This window comes from Crocuta crocuta, unplaced genomic scaffold, assembly GCF_008692635.1.
Source record: "Crocuta crocuta isolate KB4526 unplaced genomic scaffold, BGI_CrCroc_1.0 scaffold219, whole genome shotgun sequence".
Classification (NCBI taxonomy): domain Eukaryota; kingdom Metazoa; phylum Chordata; class Mammalia; order Carnivora; family Hyaenidae; genus Crocuta; species Crocuta crocuta.
Window position 1 is genome coordinate 9640031 of NW_027551572.1, and position 23060 is coordinate 9663090.

The 23060-nt window shown below is 53.2% G+C and overlaps 3 protein-coding genes across 3 annotated transcripts; all 3 read left to right on the top strand.

Annotated features, from left to right (window-relative positions):
• Positions 1–1590: 1590 nt before the first annotated feature.
• HOXD11 (homeobox D11) lies at positions 1591–3093 on the top strand. Its single transcript, XM_077751186.1, has 3 exons — positions 1591–1841; positions 2303–2388; positions 2437–3093. The coding sequence occupies exons 1-3, from the start codon at positions 1591–1593 to the stop codon at positions 2670–2672; spliced, it is 573 nt and encodes a 190-aa protein (XP_077607312.1). The 3' UTR covers positions 2673–3093.
• A 6997-nt stretch (positions 3094–10090) lies between these two features.
• On the top strand, positions 10091–13539 carry HOXD10 (homeobox D10). The gene is made up of 2 exons (XM_077751211.1): positions 10091–11221; positions 12573–13539. Exons 1-2 carry the CDS (start codon positions 10267–10269, stop codon positions 12848–12850), a joined length of 1233 nt encoding a protein of 410 aa, XP_077607337.1. The 5' UTR covers positions 10091–10266; the 3' UTR covers positions 12851–13539.
• Positions 13540–16272: 2733 nt separating this feature from the next.
• HOXD9 (homeobox D9) lies at positions 16273–17920 on the top strand (the record flags this gene model as incomplete). Its single annotated transcript, XM_077751187.1, has 2 exons — positions 16273–16612; positions 16960–17920. Coding segments are annotated over 2 exons (582 nt in total), but the record flags the coding sequence as incomplete, so codon positions are not given.
• Positions 17921–23060: the final 5140 nt, after the last annotated feature.

A 23060-nucleotide genomic window follows, 5' to 3' on the forward strand; every position in this document is an offset into this window, starting at 1 on the left:
GGGGGGGGAACATCGGCCAGAAAATAGATAGGAGTTCCGATCACCCGCCTTTTCTCTGTCTGTCGGTATGGTGGGCAGAGCTCACCACACGGGCACTGCGGCAGCCGGGGCCAGGGAGGGAGCCAGCTTCACAGCCCGCGTCGCCTGCCCTGAGCGTAGGGTTGAGGCCCAGAACCCAGTTCTGGGATTGCCTGGGCAGAGGAATCTCGGGGACAGGGGCAACTTCTTGCCCTCGGTTCTGGGATTTGGGTTTGGGGAGCTTCTTTCTGAGAGGCTGATTTTTTTCCCTTGGAAAGGGCTGGCGCTCCCGGAGGTGGGAGTCCAGGCCTCGCCTGCCCCCACCCCCGGGTTAGGAAAGAGGGACGCGGCGGTAGCGGAGGAAAGGGAGGCCTTGGGGCAAATGGATGGGGGGCCCTCAGGGTCAAGTGCTGCGGAGAGGCTCAAGCAAGGAGGAGAGAGCTGCTGAGAGCACGCCCCCCTCCCAGAGGCGACGGACCACCTAGGGGAGCCCCGCTGTGACCATGCCGGCCTTGGGGCACCGCAGGAGCCTAGGGGAGACTCGGCGGCGTGGACGCGTAGGCCTTGGCGGGGCTCCGAAGCAGAGAAGGGGCTGGATGTGAGGCGGGCTGGTCTCAGTCCAGGCCAAAAAGCAGAGAGGGTGAGGAGGGTGGAGGCGCCAGTGGTTCGTCTCCGGCTTGGTAGGGAGTGGGAGGCCAGGCACCTTTGGAGTAGGACTACAGATCCTTTTGTTCACCAGACCCCCCACCTTCTAGAAGAGCACGGGGCGTCTCCGCTGGCTGAACTTCCTCCTTGCTTGAGCGTTGGGAGAGAAAAGGCAGAGCGGCGACAGGGAGAGCACAGAGGTGGTGACACAGAGGCAGGGGAAGGGAAGAGAGAGGGGATCAGGACACAGAGAAAGACGGGGGAAAGGAAATGAGGAAAGGAAGAGGGAGGAAGAAGGCAAGAAGATCGAGAGTCCGATGCTCTACAGACTAAGCCAGCCAGGAGCCCCAAGAAGGCAAGAGAAACAAGAGAAGGGAGTGGGAGAAGAGAGGACAGGAGAGACAGATGTGAGAAGACTGAAGGGAGACGAAGGAAGGAGAAAGAGAGACAGGAACAGAGAGGAGGAGGCAGGGCGAAAAGACCCGAGCGGGCACCGAGGCCCTGGCCTGGGCGAGCCCCTGGTAGCGGGTGGGCGTGGGTTTTTTCAAGGCTGGCACTCGCGCCCCTGGGGTCAGGAATGGAGAGAGCCAAGTTATTCCCCGATAACCGCGCAGAGCTGAGAAATATGTAAATCAGGGCTCCTCGCTCCCCGAGAGTGGCGCAATTACGCCCCTTGAGCAAGAAGCAACAAGCTCCTGGCGGGCAAGCTGCAGAGGGTGGCGGCGTCGCGGGGGTGGGAGCGGCTGCAGGAAGAGGTGTAGGGGGTGGGAACCTCACAACCTCACACCTAGTCCCCTGTGCCCCGGGCTGGGGCTCCCCCCTCCGCCCTCCNACCGATCCGCCCCCAGCGCGCGCGTGTCTCGGCGCCAGGAGCCGTCCCGGGGCGTGTTGGCGAGAGCTGATATAGATATAAGGACATTTCTCTCCATGGCGTCACGTGACATAATTACCACCAGAATCNCGAGCGCAGCCAGCATGTACCTGCCCGGCTGCGCCTACTATGTGGCCCCGTCGGACTTCGCCAGCAAGCCGTCGTTCCTATCGCAGCCGTCGTCCTGCCAGATGACTTTCCCCTACTCTTCCAACCTGGCGCCGCACGTCCAGCCCGTGCGCGAAGTGGCCTTCCGCGACTACGGCCTGGAGCGCGCCAAGTGNCCTATAAGATTTCCCGGGCCGTTGTAAAGTGTGTTTACGATAGGAAACCAATTTAGGTGGGCTTAAGGTAGACTTCGAGGGGACATTAATCGCTGCAGAGAGCTTTTCCCCAGTTTGCGGGGGGGGGGTGGTGGTGGTGCTAGAAATGATGGAGTGAGGGAGGGGAGATTTCAAGCCACTTGGTGAGTGTGGACACTGGAGCCTCCTGCTTTTAAGGGGGAGTGGGGTGGGGAGATCCTTGAACTGGACTTTATCCAAGCCTCTGGCTGACGCGCGCTGCTGGCTGGAGTCGGAGCAGATGCCCCGGCGCGCTCGTGTTTCTCTCCCTTAGGGTTCCAACTCAGAGCCTGCCTTGTCCTCTGCTTCTCCGTCTCCGTGCCAGTGTGTGTGTGTGTGTGTGTGTGTGTGTGTGTGTCCGGGCGTGTACACACGTCCACGCCCGCACTCTCCTGTGCCCGCCCATATATCATCCCCCACGACGCAGGCAGGGCCTTTCAGCTGCGGCAGGGGACGTCCGCAACGGGCCGAGGCCTGGCCCTCGCGCGGGCCTGGGCGGCAGGCCGGGTGGGGGTGAGCAGTCAGCGGCCTCTCTCACCTCTTGGTTTCTTTGACTTGCAGTGGCCCCCCAGCGGTCCCGGAAAAAGCGCTGTCCCTACACCAAGTACCAGATCCGCGAACTGGAACGCGAGTTTTTCTTTAACGTGTACATAAACAAAGAGAAAAGACTCCAACTCTCTCGGATGCTCAACCTCACTGACCGGCAAGTCAAAATCTGGTTCCAGAATCGAAGAATGAAAGAAAAGAAACTGAACAGAGACCGTCTGCAGTATTTCACTGGAAACCCCTTATTTTGAGAGCTCCAGGAAGCACCCCTCTCCCCGAACACCCCAGTCACCCACCCTCCTCCCCACCAGCCTGCCCTTGGCAGGCCCACTGTCCTTGGGTTTAATGACGCCTCTTCTCTGTGGAACTCCACGATTCCTTCCCACGGTCAACTCGGGACCTCCCAGCGACCACTGCTGCCTGCGGACGAGGCCGGGGACTTGGCCGGATGGATCCTAATGAGGGGAAAATGGTAAATGCAAACGTCCCTTTACAATTTTACCGCCAATGTGCTGTTGTTCTCCCTCCGTCACTCCCAGTCCCCGTCGGGACGCTGTGGGATCTGTAGAGAGTTAGGCCGCTGGGTTGGAAGGCACTTGTTTTTGTTCTGAGTTTAAGGGACCCGACCTTCCCCCTTGGTGAATGCAGATTATTTAAACTCTGGGAAATGTAACTTTGGTCTGTCGTATCAAGGCATAAGTCACTGTGTTTTGTGTGAATAAATGGTTTCTAGTAAAATGGAGGTTACAGCTTCAACACACTATATGATTTTCTCCTCTTTAAAGAAGTCTAGTGTCTGGTTAGGGTATTTTAGTGGCCAGAACCTTCCCCCATATGCAACTGAAAATCACGTGAACTAACTGCTTTTTGATCCTGCTGAAATAAGAGCAGCTCTCTCCCACCTTCTCTAGGTTACACTGGTTTTAAAAATCACTATAGAGATGAGTTTCTGAACCGAGGATGTGACCCAGCCATGCTGGTACTGCTTCCTCCAGGCAATGAGTCTGGGAGAGCAGGAACTGAGCAAGGGCATCTCCTCCTCCCCCACCCCCCAGTCCCAGTTTAGTGAACTTGGAATTTCTGGAAAGACAAAACCCATTTTAAAAAACTTGTTAGACAATCCAAATTTGCTCTTAACAAGCTGTCAAGGAGCCAGGGTTCCTTCAAAAAGAAACCAAAGTTAGAAACCTTCATTGAAAACAAAAATAGTCTGCCAAAACGAAGTCCCCAATGGTGGAGAAGGCTTGGGATCTTTGCTAGCATCACAGCGGGCCTGCAGTAGAGAAGGTAAGACCCCTCCCTGGAAGAGGGCCTAGGCTGCAGACCCACTTCTCATTGCATTTATCGCTTCAAGTTAAAGAATGTGGTGGGGGCTGAACTGCACTTTATGTTGCAGGGCCAGGCCAGGCTGTTTACAAAACCTTGAACTGTCTAGACAACACCATAAAAGCCAAAGTTCTAAACAGCTTAATTGGGTTATATTATACACCTTCTGGTGGGCCCAAAAGAGATTTCCGCAATGTGCAATAAACTGTAGGAGTGAGAAAAGCATCTCTTTCTCTGAAAAAAGTAAAGTGAATCTTATGACTCTTAACCTCTCCTAAGCCCAAAGTCAAAACAAAAACAAAAATAAAAACAAGATGTACAGTACTCCATGCATCTTCAGAGGGAATATGCATTTCCAAATGCACAAATTTTTAATTGCGGGGGGGGGGTAGGAAAAACATAAGTGCATAAGTGTATGCCTTTGAACTTCCAAAATGTCAAGGTCATCACCTTTAACCTTTCTGAATAATTAGGCGCCTTAAGGTTCTTCTGTGATTTTCAGCCGCCACCCACTGTCACACACAGACACATGCTTACACACATCCAGACCCCCACATGCATTTATGACCACACAGAATCATATCAGGGGCTCACCATAAATCTAAGCAAATTCCTAATTTCAGGATCAATAACCTTAATTTCCCTTCAAACGTCTGTGTAATTCGATAGCAATTGACTTCTTTTTAAAATACTGGTTAGATTAAAGTGTCTACCAGCATGGTTTTTATACAGCTGGTATATACTGAGGTGGGCTTTTTGGGGGGGGGGGGTGTCATAGATAGCAGTTTCCTTTGCTGTAATAAAGAACCATGACTTTAAAAGCAGGCATTTGAAAGAGGAAGCCCTAGTCAGATTCACACCTTTGCTACATTTGAAAAAAACAACAACTGTTGCCCCATCAGATAAATTATTGTACTTTCCATGATATGCAACAAAACTAAAAATATTTATGCTGTTTTCCAAAGTGCCCCTCAACCTTTGGTGAAAATTGCAAGAGAAACAAAGCCTACAATCGAATAATTTCGTTCGGAAGGGGATTCCTTTGTGTGGATTTCTGGGCGTCCGTTAAAATGTCAGTGCCCTAGTAGTATGGTCGTTGCAGGATCTTAAAACTGGTTTATTTCTTTCTCTCTCCATCTATCTTTTTTTTTTTTTTTTTTACCGCGTCTAAATGTAGCAAGCTTGTGTGTCCAACCCTTAGGTAAGCCGAACCGAGAGATACCATTTCCCGTTTGCATGGCCTTGGAGAGCCACACGGGGGCGTGCTCACGTTCCAGAAGCCGCGTTTGGCGGAATAGGCCGCGCGGTACCATATCTTTCCAATACTGGATTCTAATAGGCAATCTTAGCCCGTTAGAAACCGGCGGCCACTAAGGTATTTGTTCGCTATTTGTTTGTTCTAAGCAGCCACGAGATGTGGGAAGTTGTATAAAGATAGGGAAAAGGGGGCTACCCAGATTCCTGAAATAGACAATCACCTAATCGTTGTCTCCTTAAAGATAAGACTGTCGCAAGGAATACCTTAGTATAACCTGGTGGTGTCGAGGGGAGATTTCTTAAAAGACAAATATGTGCATTTCGAGATAAGCCATGCCACTGCGACTTAATTAAATGAGAGAAAATCAATTTTCTTTTTGGTTTGAGTATGAAGAACGGTAGGAGTGTAGGACCAACTAACCCCTCCCCAAGACAGCATCCGCCTTGTGCGCTCTCCGACCGCCTGTGATGATTAAAAGGCTTTTGTTTAAGACAGATGAGGGCGCCGGCAACTTAGCGAGTGTGGTCTCAGAGAAAATGAGCCATGAGCCGCGTTGGGACTGAGGGGATCGTTCTGGGTGAGGGAGTGTCCCCCTGTCCGGCCGTGCCTGGCGCCGGGTGGTATAGAAGGCTCTAGCAGAACTAGGAGTTGGGGCGTCTGGGCCAACCTGGGCTGGTGCGACAGCGGGCAGCCTGTCCCGGGAAACATTTACACTACAAGGCGGCAGAGAATGGGGGTTGCATTTGAAGCAAACGAGCTTTGGGTTTGACAGAATCCTGGACATTCTTTCCAGCCGCCTGCTGGCCTTGAGCACGGAGTTTGATTTTGGCACCAGCTCTTGGGAAGGAATTTGCTTGCTGCATGTCCTCCTTGCCTCCCACCCCCCTTTTGCCAAGCCCCTGGCTTTAAGGAGGGCCCGTGTCACCATCCTGGGTCCAAAAGGGAGGTTCCAAAAGGGAGGGCTGCAGGACCTGGGCTGTTCTAAGGAAGGGTGGCTGTCCTTCCTTTCCCGAAGTTCATTGTGAAGCGCCTCCTTCCCTCAGAATTAGAGCTGGCCTCCCGGCTCCGCTGTCTCTGTCTCCTTTCTCCAGACCCTAGACCAAAGGCCCTGGGTCCACCCCTGGGAGCTGGCACCGGCTTCCGTGGAGGCTGGCGCGCCACGAGCCCCCAAGTGAGGCGCCAGCCAGAGGCATAGGTGTTCCCCGCGGGCGCCCCTGGCTCCTGCCTGTCTGACCGCCGGTCTCTATTGTGAAGCGACGTTTCTTGGAGCCTAACCTGGGCCTCCGTCCAGGTGGGGCGAGAACCCTCCTCCCCAAATGTCGTTGCGTTCCTCTTTAGGCAGCTCTAGCGGGGGTGCACGTGGCCTTTCGGGGTCCCTGGGCCTTGGCTGGCAGCCTTCCTCAGACAACGGTCCGCAGTTCCTTTCCTACCAGCAGCGCCCTACTCGGGCCTGGAAAAGGAGAGAGGACTGGCTTAAGACCTTCTGGGGGGCTGCAGACCCAATGCCTCCTGACTTGTTCAGAGCCTGTGGGGCTCATGGAGTGTGGCCGTGGATCTTGAGTCACCGAGGTCTCAGATCCTGAAGTGGAAGGAAAATGAGCCAAGTAGGAGTCTTTTGTGTCTGTAACGGAAAGAGGCTCCCCAGCGGCCAGCCCTTTCGCACAATCTCCACAGACTCTTCATTGAGTTGGTGGTGGCTTCCCCAGCCTCCTCATTTGCCCCCCTGATTTCTTTTCACATTGGCTGGGAGGTGCACAGTGCAACCCGGAGGGGCTCCCTGGGGAAGAAGCCTTTAGAATGTGTCCCCATCCACTCTGTCCCCCAAAGAATGACACGGCCCTGCGGCCACTCAGGGCCCAAATTCAGGGTGAACCTAGGCATCCCCAGGTCTACTCAGGCCCAGGGTCACTGCTCTTCTTCCTGGTGACAGAGGAGCGCAGATGCAAGCCACTTCTTGATTACAAATGCTAATTTCTTGCTAAAGCGACCCTATTAATTTTTCTCTGGGAAGAGCTGTGCCAGGGAGAAGGATGTTTTGGTACAAATATGGATATTCATCTCCTTTATAGCGCGATACTGATTTATTATTAATGGTAACTGCTCCAACTGATGTAAAGATGATCGAAAACAGCAGCTATGGACCTACATTAAATACTCGTAAGCAAAATACAGGCTGGCCTTGAAAGTCACTGCCTTTTCATTCCATTTGCTCCATCTTAGCCTTAGAGTCTTAGCCAAATTTTCCATCCTCCCAGGTCTAGATCATCCTCCTGTGTTGTTTCTGGTTTTTTGGTTTGCTCCATTTTTATGATAAAATCACTCTGAAACACTGGAGTCTCTGGCCTCAAAGAACTGGTCGGAAGGCAGACATCTGAGAAAGAATAAAATAGAATTTTGCGATAACGGATTCCAAATTACATCTGATACATGTTTTCCGTGAGCGAAGGGGACCTGTTTAAAGCTTCTCATGTGGGGGTGACATCGAGCCCTAAGCCACTGAGAGTTGAAACAGAAAGGCCCCCCAATTCGGAAGGCAGATCCTGTTTGTTTTGGCTCACCGCAGACCTGCCCGCTCCGCAAGGAACTGCGGGGTTTTAGCCTAATGTTTTCTTCATGTATAAATAAAGATTATGAAAGGGCTTTTGATGGCCATAAAATTCCCGATTAGATTAAACAGTCTTGTCTCGCGAGTGGAAAAGGGAGAATTGGACATCCGAGTTCCAGGCAGGCTCCCTGGCTGAGATGCGGAGGGACGACGGTCCTGGAGCGCCAGGCTGGCGTCAGGGCGCCTGCCGAGAGTGTGTGCAGCGGGCACTTTGTCCAGCCCTGGGCACGCTTAACTGTGGCCGGGATCATGATCTCCACCTTGCGATAAAACCATTTTGGGGGTGATGGTCAGTGGCTGTTAGCTTTGACCAGGGCTGTAGTAGGCTAGAGTCAAGAGTTGCATTTTTTTCCCCCCTGCTTCCCTCACCGCCACCTCCCCATCCTCAAGCTTAAAAACAGCCACCCCTGCGGAAAGGTAATGTTTAAACCTCGGGCTTCGCCAGCCGGCATCCCGCAGCCGGAGCAGTTAGAGGCGCCAGGCTTTTAACCTGACAATGATGTTGTATTTGAACAGCTGCGTAAAGGTTTAAAAGGTCTGTCTCATTGCCACCGTGGAGTTTTTTAAAAGGGGTTATTGTTTGGGCGAGTGCACTTAGAGGGGACAGGCAAAGTGGTCCCAAGGCTGAAAGTAATGTTCAGCGCCTGTTTCCACCAGGCCAGGGGAGATGCCTTTTGGGGAGGGGGGACAAAGGGTTTATTGGAAAAGGTTTTTGTGAAGGAGTGAGCAGGCTCCTAGTTCCCCAAGAATGCTGAGGCGTGTTAATGAGCATCGGGCTCCAAAGAAATGTTCTGCTGAGGCGGAAACCCAATTTGCCCACAAGTTCAGTCTCTGGGCCTGAAATGCAAGGCCAGCCCATGACAAGGCGAGTGTGGGGAGAAGAAAACACAGACGCCTTCCTGGACAGAGAGAAACTGGTTCACAATCAGGGTTTCTGGGGCCCTTTTCCTCTCTCAGATGCTGGTGAGGGGATCTGGGAAGCCCGAGGACGGCTCTTGTGCCCTGGCCCGGCCCCTCGCCTAGGGCAAGCCTTTGGAAATCAAGGTTAAAGCTCCCTGCTGCTGCCCCGGCCGGGGCTTCCGAAGGGCGGCTCACCCGCTAGCAACCAGAGAACAAGAAAGGAAGTTGTTGGAGAAGTTTCTCATAAAACTCTGAGTTTCCATGGTGGTGATGGTGGTTGTGCTTTAATGAGCTCGACCACAACCCCAGACCAAATCCTCTTTATAGAACTTTCCGTCACCAAAGGAAACAGAGGACCAAGGTTCTCCCACCTCCTCTTCTCTTCCCTCCCCTTACCCAAGCAAACCGGTGTCAAATAATTTTAGGAATTGTCCAAAACTATAAAACTCAACTTCTGACAAAAGTATAGCTTTTAATATTTGACGATTTGTGTTAAAACAAAAATTGACCTTCTTGGTTAGTAGCGAAGGGGAAAAATCAATAGTATAATTTTCAATAATTCATAAAGCGAACGCCATTATGCTAAATCTTAACTATTAATCTTATCCTTTACAAAGTCTCGATTGATTTGTTAATAAAATATCTTCCCGTGTGTGGCAACAGCGGGTATAACTCTTTAAAAACCTTCAGAAGCAAGAAAATTACCAAGTAGCCCAAGAATGTAGATGAGAATTTTATTGATCGCCCTGATTCTTCTTAATATGTATTAATAAATTCCACAACCTTTTGTACCTTGCACTTGTCAGAAACCAATGCTTTTACAAAATCCATAAAAGGAAAACATTTTTCTTTGCAGAAGAACCAAATGACACCTTTGCGTCTCCATCGCTCTCGTACTCGGCCCAGTCAGTTTTCTAAAACTTCTGGAGCCTGTGGGCGCGAGTTTTCCCCCTTTCCTTGAAAAAAAAAAATTCTTTTCTTTCTCTCTTCCTTCCTTCCTCTTTGCTCATTATTATCAGGGTGTGTGGGGAGGGAAACCTCGGTTTCGTCTCCCGCTGGGAGCCGGAGGGACGCTTTCAAGGATAGCCCACTGCTGGCGAGGGATTGTCTCCGGGGCTGAAAGCTCCCAGCGGCCCGGCCGCAGAGGTCGGGGTGTGGTTCTTCCGACCGCCAAAGGCTCAGGGCTCGGAGAGCCCACGGGGGCGCGGAGGGGCCGGGAGCCCGCATCTCCCTCGGGCCGGAGGAGGGAAGGGACAGCGCCAGAGCCGGCCGGACCTCGGGGCTCCGGGCTGGCCAGCCGCTTGGCCTCTCAGCCCTCTCGGCTCTTCTCGTCTCCGCTCCCCACCATAACTTGGCCGCGTCTTTGCGTAGAGATCTTTCCTGTGGACCCCAGGGGTGGGATGTCTCAGAGCCCGGGGAAGCCGACTCACCTTCCCAGGCTGCCCGGGAGAAATGTAACCAGCCGGGCCCCCACCCCCCGCCCGTGCCCCGGCTCTGGGGCGCGTTCTGCCCGGGGTGTGTGCGGGGAATGCTTCTGTGTGCCGGCGGCGCCACTGCACTCCGGCGTCCCTCCCCGCGCGTGTCCTCCCGGAGGCCCCTCTAGCCGAGACTTTCCTTCCGCCAGCGGGGCCCCAGAGGCCGGAGCGGGGGGACGCGAGTGGGGCCGGCCGGCCGAGCGAGCCCCGGGTAGGCTGGCGGGCGACGGAGAGCGCTGGGCCGGTCGTCTCCAGCGCGCACTATCGCGGGCGCGTAGTAGATGTCGCTGTTGTCCGTGCTTACGCGGCCGGCCGGCCGGGCTCTGGAGCACGTGACCTGCGAGGAGGCTGCGGCTCAAGGCCATTTTCAAATCTCATTGGCTTGGTTGTCATGTGGTCGGCAGAGGCATCCACAATTACACGGGGAATGTTTTCCTAGAGATGTCAGCCTACAAAGGACACAATCTCTCTTCTTCAAATTCCTCCCCAAAATGTCCTTTCCCAACAGCTCTCCTGCTGCTAATACTTTTTTAGTAGATTCCTTGATCAGTGCCTGCAGGAGTGACAGTTTTTATTCGAGCAGCGCCAGCATGTACATGCCACCACCTAGCGCAGACATGGGGACCTATGGAATGCAAACCTGTGGACTGCTCCCGTCTCTGGCCAAAAGAGAAGTGAACCACCAAAATATGGGTATGAATGTGCATCCTTATATACCTCAAGTAGACAGTTGGACAGACCCGAACAGATCTTGTCGAATAGAGCAACCTGTTACACAGCAAGTCCCCACTTGCTCCTTCACCACCAACATTAAGGAAGAATCCAATTGCTGCATGTATTCTGATAAGCGCAACAAACTCATTTCTGCTGAGGTCCCTTCGTACCAGAGGCTGGTCCCTGAGTCCTGTCCCGTTGAGAACCCCGAGGTTCCTGTCCCTGGATATTTTAGACTGAGTCAGACCTACGCCACCGGGAAAACCCAAGAGTACAATAACAGCCCCGAAGGCAGCTCCACAGTCATGCTCCAGCTCAACCCTCGCGGCGCGGCCAAGCCGCAGCTCTCGGCCGCCCAGCTGCAGATGGAAAAGAAGATGAACGAGCCTGTGAGCGGCCAGGAGCCCACCAAAGTCTCCCAGGTGGAGAGCCCCGAGGCCAAGGGCGGCCTTCCGGAAGAAAGGAGCTGCCTGGCTGAGGTCTCCGTGTCCAGTCCCGAAGTACAGGAGAAGGAAAGCAAAGGTCGGTATGAGCAAGTTGCCACCCCAGCGGGGCGTGCAGCCCGGGAACCCGGCAGAGAGGGAGCGCCTGGGTGCCCAGCATCGAGCCGGGGCAGCTGAGGCGGGGGCCCGACTGGCAGGTGCTGCTCCTCCCGGCTTTTAGAGGGGCAGTCCCAGTCTCGAGGTGGTCCCGGCTTCTTCCCGGCTGCCCTGACCCTCCTGGCTAGTCCTGGCCCCACGCTGATGGCGCCTGGGCAGAGGAAGGGCTTGCCGGGTTTATTTTTCCTGAGCTAGACCTGAAATGCAACAAAAGAGGGCAAATGAGACCTGCGGCTCGTAAACACGGCCCCAGAACCTCCTTTCTCCCGCTCAGATTTGCAGTCCCAGCTTTGCCTTTCACCCAGTGATGATTTTAAGGTGGTCCAAGGCACCGTGTTCGTGTTCAAGTGTGTGCACCCCGCATCCTGCGAGCTTGGGGTGGCAATGGGATCGAAATGACTGGGCTGATTGGCGCTTGGGCTGGGGAACCGGACTCCCTACCTCTGTGGGGCCAGGTAACCTTGGCTTTGTCTGGGGGAAGTGCCGCAAGCTTTGCAATCCATTTGCAAAGAGGGAAGGGAATCTGCATGGCCCACCCGGCGGGCCAGCCTTAGGGCTGGGCTAGGGCAAAGAGCCAGGGGCTCAGGCTTTTTGGGAAGGAACCCTGCCCCGGAGCCTCTACCCCAGTGTCCAGAGGTGGGCCATAGTAAGAAGCTGGGGAATGCTTTTGTGCAGAGACAAGAAGGCATGAGAATTCAAGAAATTCTGGGGAGTACGACAATGCCCAGGCAGGTCGGAGAAGGTGTACTCGGTTCCTTGGTTATCTTTTGAAAGAGAAGGGCAACTATAAACCTGGTCGTGGGGCTCCCCGGCTGCGCAGGAGAAGTGGGGAAAAGTGGCAGACTTGGGGGCATGAGACAGCAGTGGGGTTGGTAGTCTTGTTCAGGCTGTGTTTTGCTTCTTCCACTCCAGCCCTGTTATGAGCTGACCACTTGGAATGTTGCTGGGGAGATCCTGAAAGTTTACTATTGTACACATGTTTTGTGCAGATCAGAAAGTTGAGAGAGAAAAAGAGAGAGGGAGGGAGAGACAACCCTAACATCGAGGGCAAGAGTACCCTCCCATCGTGTCATTTTGGGCATTTGAACTAACCTGGCATCAATTACAAATCCCTTCCAGGGCCCACTTCGTAAGAGTAATGTTTCATACCAGCATTTCCCAAAGCGGCCTGGCTGCCAGCGGGGTCATGGCCAAGGGTACATTTGAACAGACCGAGAGAGAAAAAAAAAAAAATCTTGATTTTTTTTTTCTTCTTCTCCTTTTAATTTTGTTAGAGGAAATCAAGTCTGATACTCCAACCAGCAATTGGCTCACTGCAAAGAGTGGCAGAAAGAAGAGGTGCCCTTACACTAAGCACCAAACGCTGGAATTAGAAAAAGAGTTCTTGTTCAATATGTACCTCACCCGCGAGCGCCGCCTAGAGATCAGTAAGAGCGTTAACCTCACCGACAGGCAGGTCAAGATTTGGTTTCAAAACCGCCGAATGAAACTCAAGAAGATGAGCCGAGAGAACCGGATCCGAGAACTGACCGCCAACCTCACCTTCTCTTAGGTCCCAGGCCCGTGGGAGGCCAGGATCGGAGAGGGGGCACCGCGTTCCAGGGCCGAGTGCTGGAGGACTGGGAAGGCGGAAACAAAACCTTCATTGCTCTTTGTTTTTTGTTTTGTTTTGTTTTGTTTCCTGCTAGAATGTGACTTTGGGGTCATTCTGTTCGTGCTGCAAGTGATCTGTAATCCCTATGAGTATATATATTAAAAAAAACTAGCACGTGTAATTTATTATTTTTTCATCGTAATGCAGGGTAACTATTACTGCGCATTTTCATTTGGGTCTTAACTTATTGGAACTGTACAGCCTCCATCAGTCCATTCATCCATCCAGCAATGTGGCTTTTTCATGTTTTTCCTAACACAAAAGGTCTGTGTGTGTGGTTTAGTCCATGATCTCATGGCGTTTTGAATACATCCAGTACTTTAAAGTACTTAAATTACATATATATTTAAAAAAAAGATTAAGACAACCCACAAGCTTTGGGGGGGAGGGGGACTAAAAAAGCACATTACAATGTATCTTTTCACAAATGAATTTAGCAATTGTCCTTGGTGAGATGGAATATTGACGACTTATGCCTTGTAGCCTTCCCTTGTGGTGCATCTGTGGTTTGGTAGACGTACAAGAGCAACCTGTCCTTTCTGTGCATGTTCTGGTCGCATGTATAATGCAATAAACTCTGGAAACGAGTTCGCGCCCTCTGCTTTCTGAAATGGACATATGTTTCGGTGGAAATGAAAGCCTTTGGTGAGATGATCTTCCTGTTAAACTGCTTGTTTGGGGCGGTTGTGGGGGGCGGTGATAGAGGGCAGGGGAAGGAAGAGGAGAGAAACTGCAGGAGGCCTAGGGCGCTGAAATTTGGCAGTGGTTGGGGAATGATACTCCAACCTGGGTGTGCTGTCTTCAGAGTTGGGAAGAAGGGGAGTCTTCTCCCTGCCCCCCTCCACTTCCCCACGGTAGTAACAGAACTGAATTCTAGATGGGGGTGAGATTCCCTCTAACCAGAGCCTGGTAAGTAACCCTGTGCCCATGCTGCTTTTTTTCTTCACAGCACCGCATTTGTGTGTTTTCCTGTCTTTGGTTTGGGTTGTGTTATTTTGCAATACTTTTAGTGGGGTCTTGGCGATTTCTGGCTGGCATGCCACCGTCAGGGGCTAGGTCGAAAGCAGCGTTGCCCACCTGGAAGCCACCGGGCCTCCATTACAGGAACAAGGACAACCAGCAGCTAGCATTGTGTTGGATCCAGTTCCACTCCCCTTTCCCTCACCCCCACCCCTATCCCCAGCACAAGAGAAGCCAGGCCACAGGGAAGCCGAGGATGGATGGGTGAGTTTTCCTATCCGACTTTGGCCCTGGTTTCCTTGTGGAAGGGTGTTATGTTCAGTCATTACCTTTTAGTGGCCCACGTGAAATCTTCTGAGAGGAAGACAGTATTTTCCCCAGGTAATGCTCTCTCTATTTAATTACAAAACGCCGGTTGGAGCCACTGTCTCTGGGAGGCAAGAAAACGTACAAAAGGTGACTGAAAACGAATTTGCAAATGAACATGACTTCCCACGAAGTCCAGTGTTCCAGCTGCCGACACAGCTTGGAAACCTCCAGCCAGCCTTCACCGGGAGAGTCCAGACTTATCTAGTCCTGCCCGGGGAGAAGGGAGAAGAGCGGACAGAGAATTCGTTTCCCCAGGTTGGGCTGTGGTTTCAAAAGGTCTCCTCCAGCCTCAAGCAGCCTCACAAAACACGGCCTTTCCACTTTTTCTTTTTTCCCCATAAAACTGTCTATTTAGGGGCTCTAGGCCTTACAGTTCGCATCCAGGGAGTCGTTGGGAGACTCAGCATTTATTCAGTGTTGTAAACTACCCCCTGAAAACCAAGAACCTTCCCCAGTTCCAAGACAGAACCCGTTAGGGGAGCCATTTCCTAGGGGTGGGAGAGAGAAGGCTCCGAGTCAATGCCAGGTTGGGAACACTGGAATAGATTTGCCCAGACCTCCATTGGCTGGGCAGGAGAAGGAGGGCAATTTTGACTTATCCGTTTCCTCCCTGCAATGTGGGGAGCACCATTAGTTGTTGACAGGGGGCCTTGTCTCAGAGGAAAACCCGTGCTACAGGCAAAGGCATCTCCTCTGGAACAAAATCAGAAAGCCATTGGCAAAGGCAATCAATCAGGCCATAAGTAGCCATTTACCCCCTTCCTTTCCGGGGCTCGAGGTGGGCTGGGATCCCTCCAAGGGTGCTCTGGGCAACTTGTAGAGTGAGGAATATATTCGCCGCCGCCTGCTCTGGGGCTGCTTTTGTCCTGGCTCCCAGCGGCGCTTCCGAGGCTTTGTACCATGGATTTGGGAGTGACAATGGGCATTTCCCTCAGATTCAAGGCTGCCCAGTCTTACCTCTGGTTGGGGGGGTGGGGGGAAGGAAGAAGAAGAACTCGGAAGACAGTGGCCCATGGACAACCACAAGAAGCGGTCCTGGCCCGGGGAGGGAGATGCGGTTCCCGCTGGCCTCTTCAAGGCAGGGTTGGGGCGGTAGATGGAAGCGGGCCTGCGCTAGCATTTGGGTTCTGCCCTATGGCATGTTCTCTTCCAGGGCCTTTCCCGCAGCTCCGGAGAAGACAAGGCACCCTGGCCGCCACGGTCTTCGCACTGCCTACTCGACAGCCCGCCGGCACTTCCGAGGGCACACAGAAGCCCCACCGGGGGCCCCTGAAGCACCCAGTCGGCCGGCCAGGCCTCCCCAGCTCACCCTTCGGGCCGCGGCGTGTGCTCAGCCTCACGTCGGGGGGGGTGTGTGGCTGCGCGGGCGTGTGTGAGTGTGGTAGGGGGAGGAGGCCCTCGAGCTGCTCCATCCGTCCGTTTTATTAGGGACACATTAATCTATAATCAAATACACCTCATAAAATTTTTATTGAAAGGCATAATATCATTACAGAGGTCTTCCACCTGTTTTAAACAACACGACAAGCTGTGAGAGAGCGTGTGTGGGTATGTGTGGGGAGGGGTGGGTTTGGGCAGGGAGAGAGGCACAAGGAAGAAAACTCCCCTCGGGCGCCAGGGGGCCGCCTCGGAAGGCCGGCCTGCCTCGGGCCTCGTCCCGCCCTGCCCGNGCTGAGGAGGCAGCGTCTCGGACCGAACTGCAAGACCGAGGACGCAAGAAGAGACGAACAAATAGTCCCCAGCGCCGCCTGCGGCCACGGTCGGGCGCAGGGGTTCCAGCCACCGCCAGGCTGTCCGAGCCCGGCCGGACCCAGCCGGGCGCACGGACCGGGCTCCTGGGCTCTAATTGCGGCGCTTATGTTGATGATGATATATATATTTTTTTAAATCACAGCAGCCCCCAGTTTAGCGGACTGATTTACTCCCGGTATTGGTAAATATGATCACGTGGGCCGCGCGACCAATGGTGGAAGCTGCAGCCTGCGAGCTAGTCGGCGGCTCGGGCGNCCGGAGCGGCCCCGACCCCTGCCGCCGCCGCCACCTCCACCTCCTCCTCCACTTCCACGTCTTCCTCCTCCAAACGGACTGAGTGCTCCGCGGCCCGGGAGTCCCAGGGGAGCGGCGGCCCCGAGTTCTCCTGCAACTCGTTCCTACGGGACAAGGCAGCAGCTGCGGCTGGGGGAACCGGGCCCGGGGCAGGGATCGGGTCCGGGTCTGGGGCAGGCGGCTCGTCGGAGCCCTCGGCTTGCAGCGACCACCCCAGCCCAGGCTGCCCACTGAAGGAGGAGGAGAAGCAGCAGCCGCAGCCGCCGCCGCAGCAACTTGACCCAAGTAAGTGCAAAAGAAATTGCCCCCTGATTTATTGCTGAAACCTGTAAGGCTCGAATGTGCAAAACTGATAGTTTTACTAACCTATAAAAACGTCTAGACGCCTACTCTAGCCTAGGCGAGCAACACGCATCCATAAAAAGCTTCCCATAACCACCTACCCTAGGCGCGCGGTTTGTACGGTAAACAGAGCGCGGGCATTAAGGCTTTTTATGATAATTCCCCCCAAGTTGTGAAAAGCGGCCATCCTTGGTGAAATTAATTTAATGACCTCTCTCCCCCCACCCTGTCGTCTCTCCTTGCCTCCCCTCCGCCCCTCGATCCCCTTCTCCAACCCCCCCTCTTCGTAGACAACCCTGCAGCAAACTGGATCCACGCTCGCTCCACCCGGAAAAAGCGCTGTCCCTACACCAAATACCAGACGCTGGAGCTGGAGAAGGAATTCCTCTTTAACATGTACCTCACCCGGGACCGGCGCTACGAGGTGGCAAGGATTCTAAACCTCACAGAGAGACAAGTCAAAATCTGGTTCCAGAATCGTAGGATGAAAATGAAAAAGATGAGCAAGGAGAAATGCCCCAAAGGAGACTGACCCGGCGCGGCGCCGGCGGGACCACTCTGCGCTGCAAAAGCAGTGGGGGGTTGTGTTTGTTTGTGGGTGCTTGATTTCCAGAAACTTTCCAGCGATTCGGACATCTCCCCCCACCCCTTTTATTTTTTTTTAGGTAGAAGTGACTGTGTGGTTGGTCTCTGTGAGGTATTCGGGGGACTCTGTATTTGCTCGCTTACGTGTTGAAGAAACGAAGTGGCTTTGGGGTTTTGCCTTTTCCCGCTCCCTCCCTTTCTTCCCTCACTCGTTGGTTCCATAGGAAATGCTATATTTTGTGAGTGCACGCTGGATCGAAGAGCCCTCTCTTGTGTAAATGTCCCCTGTGTTTCTGAAAAGTGCTGTAGTTTAGCCCCCAGCGCTGCTCAAGCAGGGGGCCAAGTGCGCCCCACTTCTGAGAATGAAGGCAGAGCGACAGGACAGCCGTGGGAGGCCGCCCAGGTTGCCCACCAGTTAGGAAAAGTCCTCTTTCCTCAGGGAGCCCGCGGGCTGTCCACTGAGACCTGAAATGAGGCCGAGAGAGGAGCCCACGGCCTCTGGTGGGTCGGGGGGTTTATTCTCAGTGCACTGGAGGAGCGGCTCTCTCCCGGGGAGGGCTCGGCTCGCGTGGGCAGCCGCGGGTGTAGGCCCTCCGGGTTCCTGCCTGAGGACCAGTTGTAAATGTTACCGCTTCCTACCAATAAATGCTGACCTGATCAAATGGAGCCCAGACGCTGGCCCTGGACACTGTGTGCCTGCTTTCTCTGTCTCTCTGCAAAATATCACCCTCACAGGACTGCTCCCCCACCCCTGGGAGGGAGACACCGCTAAATATCTGGGGCACTTACACCTGAGAGGTCTGTCTGATGTGCCTCTGCGGCTCCCTTTGTGTGGGCAGAGGCAGCCAGAGCACAGCCTCTGGGGCGCCCTTGGCTGCTCGGTCCTTCCCCCAGCCTGCTTCCCGCTTCCTCGGCGAACGCTGTGCCCTAGGCCCGGTGTCGGCCTCACAGCAGTGCCCGGCAGAGCCCACGCCCTTCCCCCCACAAAGCCAGGCACCCTCTCCCTGGGGGCTTTGGCACACTGCGCCCCACGGGTCGTACCAGTCTCCACCCTAAACAAGGGGAAGGCGCACTCTGTACTCGGGAACAGCTCCCCCCAAGCTCGTCAGACACGCTGGCTCCCGGAGGGCTGAGCCAGTTAGGCTAGGACCTTCCGCCCTACCCTCAAGAGCCCCAAAGTGACCTTAGCAGACCGAAATGGTCAAGTCTCTCCTCTTCAGCTATCCCCATCCCTTCTCCACGTCCCCTCCCCCCCCCCATTCAGTTTCAGTGACTGTTTAGCCCCCAGCTTGGCCCTCAGAGGGCCGCCTTCAGGGGCTAAAATGAAGGTCATTGTAAGTGAGGGTTCGGGCCCAGCGCGGCCTTTGCAGGCCCGAGGGGCGGCGGCGCCGTGTGGCCTGGGCTGGGTGGAAGGCGGGGGCGATGGCAGAGTTTGGGGGCGATCCTGATGAAAGAGGGGACTTGAAGAAAAAGCAGAGGGGGGCTGGGAGGGAAAGCCAAGGCCCAGATCCGGCAGAAGGTGCTGCTTACTCCCGCCCCTGCGGCCAACCCGATACCTAGGGCTCTTTGAAAACAGGAAGAGCCAAGGTGTCATAAAGCCATCGAGCCGGCGAGACGTCTGGAGGTAATGAGTTTACGACAGGCTCGGCGCTTCGCTTTGAAACCATCTCATTTTGATGTTGTGTTTGTGGGAGGAAGAGAAAAATGCAGACAAAACTGGGTCTTAAAATCTGGACAATAAAATATAAACAAGACTGTGTCGGACCAAGAAGGCAGGAGCTTGGGAGCCCCGGGTGAGGTGTATGCACCTAGGAAATAAAAGTGGGGGAGGGTAGAAAGGAGGAGACGGTGCAGTTCTGATTTTTTAAAACGGGCCTGGTATTAAAATTAGCCTACGGTGGGTGGCTCTTTATAATATTTCACCATGGTCTCCGTCTAGCTCATTCTTTTCTTTCTTTTTTAATTGGCCTGTTATTTGGAGGTGGGAGAGTTCGTGATCTTGAGTCATTTACTCGGGGCTGAGGGTCTCCCAGCGGCATGGTCGCAGAGTCGGCAGGGAAAAAAATGAAGTTACTTACGTGCCTTTCATAAAAATACCTGGCCCTCCATTCCAAACTTTGCAGCAAAAGTACTGTTGGAAATGATATCTGCTTGCTTATAAAAAATGTGATTCTTACAGCTGAATTAGAAGAAAACATTTTTGAAATTGAGAAAAAGATTAACCTGGAAGGGAACAAGCTGGTTAAAGCTTTGCTTTAACAAAAATTCAAGTGGAACGCTTAGTCAATTCATTTCATTCGGTGACGTTTGATATAAATTGAAAACCTCATTTATTGCGTATGGAAGTTCCAATAAACACAGCCCAACAGGGCCTTTCCAGATAGCCGCTCAGAGATCCAGCAAAAAGCTTTTTAGTCGGTTTCTATTTCTGCCTCCCCTGCTCCCAGATTGCCCAGCGATATGGGCGCGAGGGATTAAAATTAGGAAATTAAAATGGCAAATATTCAGGATTTAATGCTACGAGTAACAGCTTTAAAAGAAAATAATAAAATGAACTTTGGTCATTTCTTCGTTTTGAAGTGCCTGGCTCCTCTGACCAAAAAAAAAAAAAAAAAAAAAAATCGTGTTACAGTCAGTATTTAGAAAGTTGTCATTTTTTTCAGTCTAGTCCGTCCTGTAATTGTGGGCGATTACGGAATGGGGACCTACTGTGTCTGGCAAAAGAAGGGCTGGAAGCTTTTGAAAAAGACACTATTGGAAGCTCTCGGGAGTACAAATATCTTTGGCGTTCAGGAGCCCCAGCTTGCTGCACTTGACTTGTTGACAATCAAAGGGATGAAGCATTATTAGTGTCAGTGATCCAAGCCCCAGTCAAACTAAAGAAGATTAGAACTGCTTTGAGTCGAATAAAGGGAAGTTAAACTCGGTCAGTTGGAGGCGGCATTTTGCCACTAGAGAGCGCTGTTGCTCCACTTTGGGATCTCGTAAAGCTGGCGTTGCGGCGGAGGAAGGTTTTGATTTAATATATTTACAATCTTATTTTTAACTCCAAATTAGGATAAACTTAACCAAAAAGAAGCAATGTACACTATTAGGTTCTCCAACCGTGTTTTTGTTAGGTATAATATTTTGGATTCGTCAGGATTTCAGAAAATTTGGACTACAGCACAGCTGAAACTATAAAATGTTACGGTTAAAGTAATGCATCTATCAGAACAAACGTGTAGAAGCATAGATCTTTATTTACAAAGTTAATCGTGCCCTTTTCCCATTCAGATTATAAATAGAATGCTTGGGGGGAGGGGAGCGGTGAAACTGTTTTGTCCCAAGAGGAAATGTTATGTTGTAATGTTTTCTTAATTAGGCCAGAACATGTAGAAATGAATTTCGCAGTGTTTATGTTTCTTTCTCGCCCCCCATCCCTAGAAATCACACACTTCTGGAAGGTGCCTTGTATAATTGACATCTGGGCTTGTTCTCCTTTATCCCCATTCTATTCCAAAACCCACTCACTGATCCAGAGTTTAAATACGCACACGCACTCACGCCAAGCCTGAAGTTAAAAACAAAACAAAACAAAACAAAACACTACACCATTACAAAGTTGGTTCCAAGGCTTTATTGAGAATAATTCTCTTTTAACTGGGTATTTGCAAGATTGAAGTACAAATCGTTAACTTATTATTTGGTCGCCTTCGGATTTCAAGGAAGTTTTACCTGGCGATATCCGGCAGAAAACAACAGCTCCACCTCCCTCCCGGCCCCGGGTCTCCTCCACTCCATACTAATTTAAAAAATAAAGCATGCCTTTTTCATCTGGAAATTCATTAACAATCCATTTACCTTAACCATTTCCAAGGATTCCCAGTGGAAACAATTGAATGAGTATTAGACACTATCTTGTTACGCCTTTCCATCTCGACCTCATTTTCTCCATTTGCAAAATATGATTCAGTCCACAAGGACAGACCTCAGGATCGCTCTCAAAACTGGACCAACCCACACGGAGCAGGGGGTAGTTGAAATGACTCGCCCTGCTGCGCCTTTGGGGGCCGTCTCGGGTTTTTAGACATTTGCATTTGGCGTGAAAAGCCGGCGTGCTGTTTCAGCTTGAGCGGGAGCGTCCTCGGTGGCTCGGGGCTCGGGGCGCGTTCCCGAGGTCGGTTCCCAAGGCTGGTGTGGGCCTGGTGCCCTCACGACAGTGGATTACCCCTAGGGGAAGGAGGGTCCGTCACCCAAAGGGCCCACGAAGAAGGCCGAGGAGGCGAGGGAAAACTCATTCAGCATAGACTTCTTACATTTATTGGACATTAACACGGGAGTAGAGAGGGGCAAAGGAGAGACGTGGGGGAGAGAAGATAGTTGGTGGTATAACGCCAAGCGGCTTTAGACTGAGCTTCTAAAATCAGGAATATTTTGCCGATTCACACTGGACTTGCCCGCATGACTTGGGACGTTTCTCTTCCTCACCGCTCACAAACTAGGATGAGCCTTCTCTTTCCTTTCTTTTGGAAAAGTTAGTAACGTTTTAGGCTGAGTCTAGCGCCCGCTCTCAGCAGTAAGTTCACAGGCTTGGCAGACGGACTAGAATCGTTAGTNCTTCAGCTGCCTGGAACCGGCGCGATCCGAAAGCCGGCCCGGAGGCTCCATGGGGGGGCCTCGCAGGCGTCGGCCCCCCGTGCTCTGCCCGGGGCCACCGCCCGCCCTGGTCCGCTCAGTGCCGGGGCTGAGACCCCGGAGCCGCGCGTCCTGCTCTAGGAAACACCACCCACCCCAGCGTGAGTCCTCCTTCCCGCCTTGGAACACTTCTGTCCGCTTTTCTATTTACTCCCTCAGCAATGCTAATGCCTGCCCCCCCCCCGCCCCCACATTCTTCTGCTTCCCCCCAGAGCCTAGTGCTGACGTCTATCAAGGGTGAAATGATGGAAACTATATTCATGGGCATGATTTCCATTAAATATCAATTAACCTGGGAGCCTCAGCCAGGCGTGCAGTGCGTCAAGGGTAAATGTACATCTCATTTCCACAAGGCCTGCTCGCCTGGAAAAGAAGGGCCTAGATTCGCTTTGATAATGCCAGGTTTGGGGGTCACCCTTGCGGCCTTTAATCAAACCCCTTAGGACCCATCCCAAATGTATGGCCGTCTGGTCTGTCTACACCGTTTGCCCTTGTCCCCTGGGCTGCGCCCGCGTATCCAGAGGTGCAAAAGCCATGGCCAACCTCTGGGGGCTGCTCTAGGGGCCAAGGGAAGGAGTCATTTGCTCCTGTAGCCTCTTGGGAGTGGCCTCCCTACTTCCCCCCAAGTGTAAGGTTCTCGCGAGCCCCCGCCTCGCCGGCCGCGGGCCGCTTTCCCTGGGCCCAGGGTGGCAAGGCGAGCCCTTGGCAGTGCGGCTTTATGGGCCCCCTTTAAGGCCGGCGGAGGCATCTCCCAGCCAGCGTGAGACGTCCCGTCGGGAGCGACGGTGTCGCCTCCGCGCGGATCCCTCCGCGTGGTTATCTCGCCCCCATCTTCTTCTCCACACAGTGGCGTGGTGCGAAAATGCCTCGCCGGGGCGCACCGGGGCGGCAGCCTCGGCGGCGGCGGCGGCGAGAACGGTGGGAGGGGGCCGCGGGGGGGCCAAGGTGAGAGGTGGCGGCGGGCAGAGGGTGTTTTTTTTCTCTTCCCTCCAGAGCGGGGGTTTGTAAACCGAAGCCAAAGAGTGTCCCCGTGGGCCGGGCGCACTTTTTTTTCTTGTCCCGGTGCGCTTAGGGCCGCCTGGTGCCTGAGAGGAAACAGTGGAGGCAGCGGGGCAGGGCACCCGGGGCC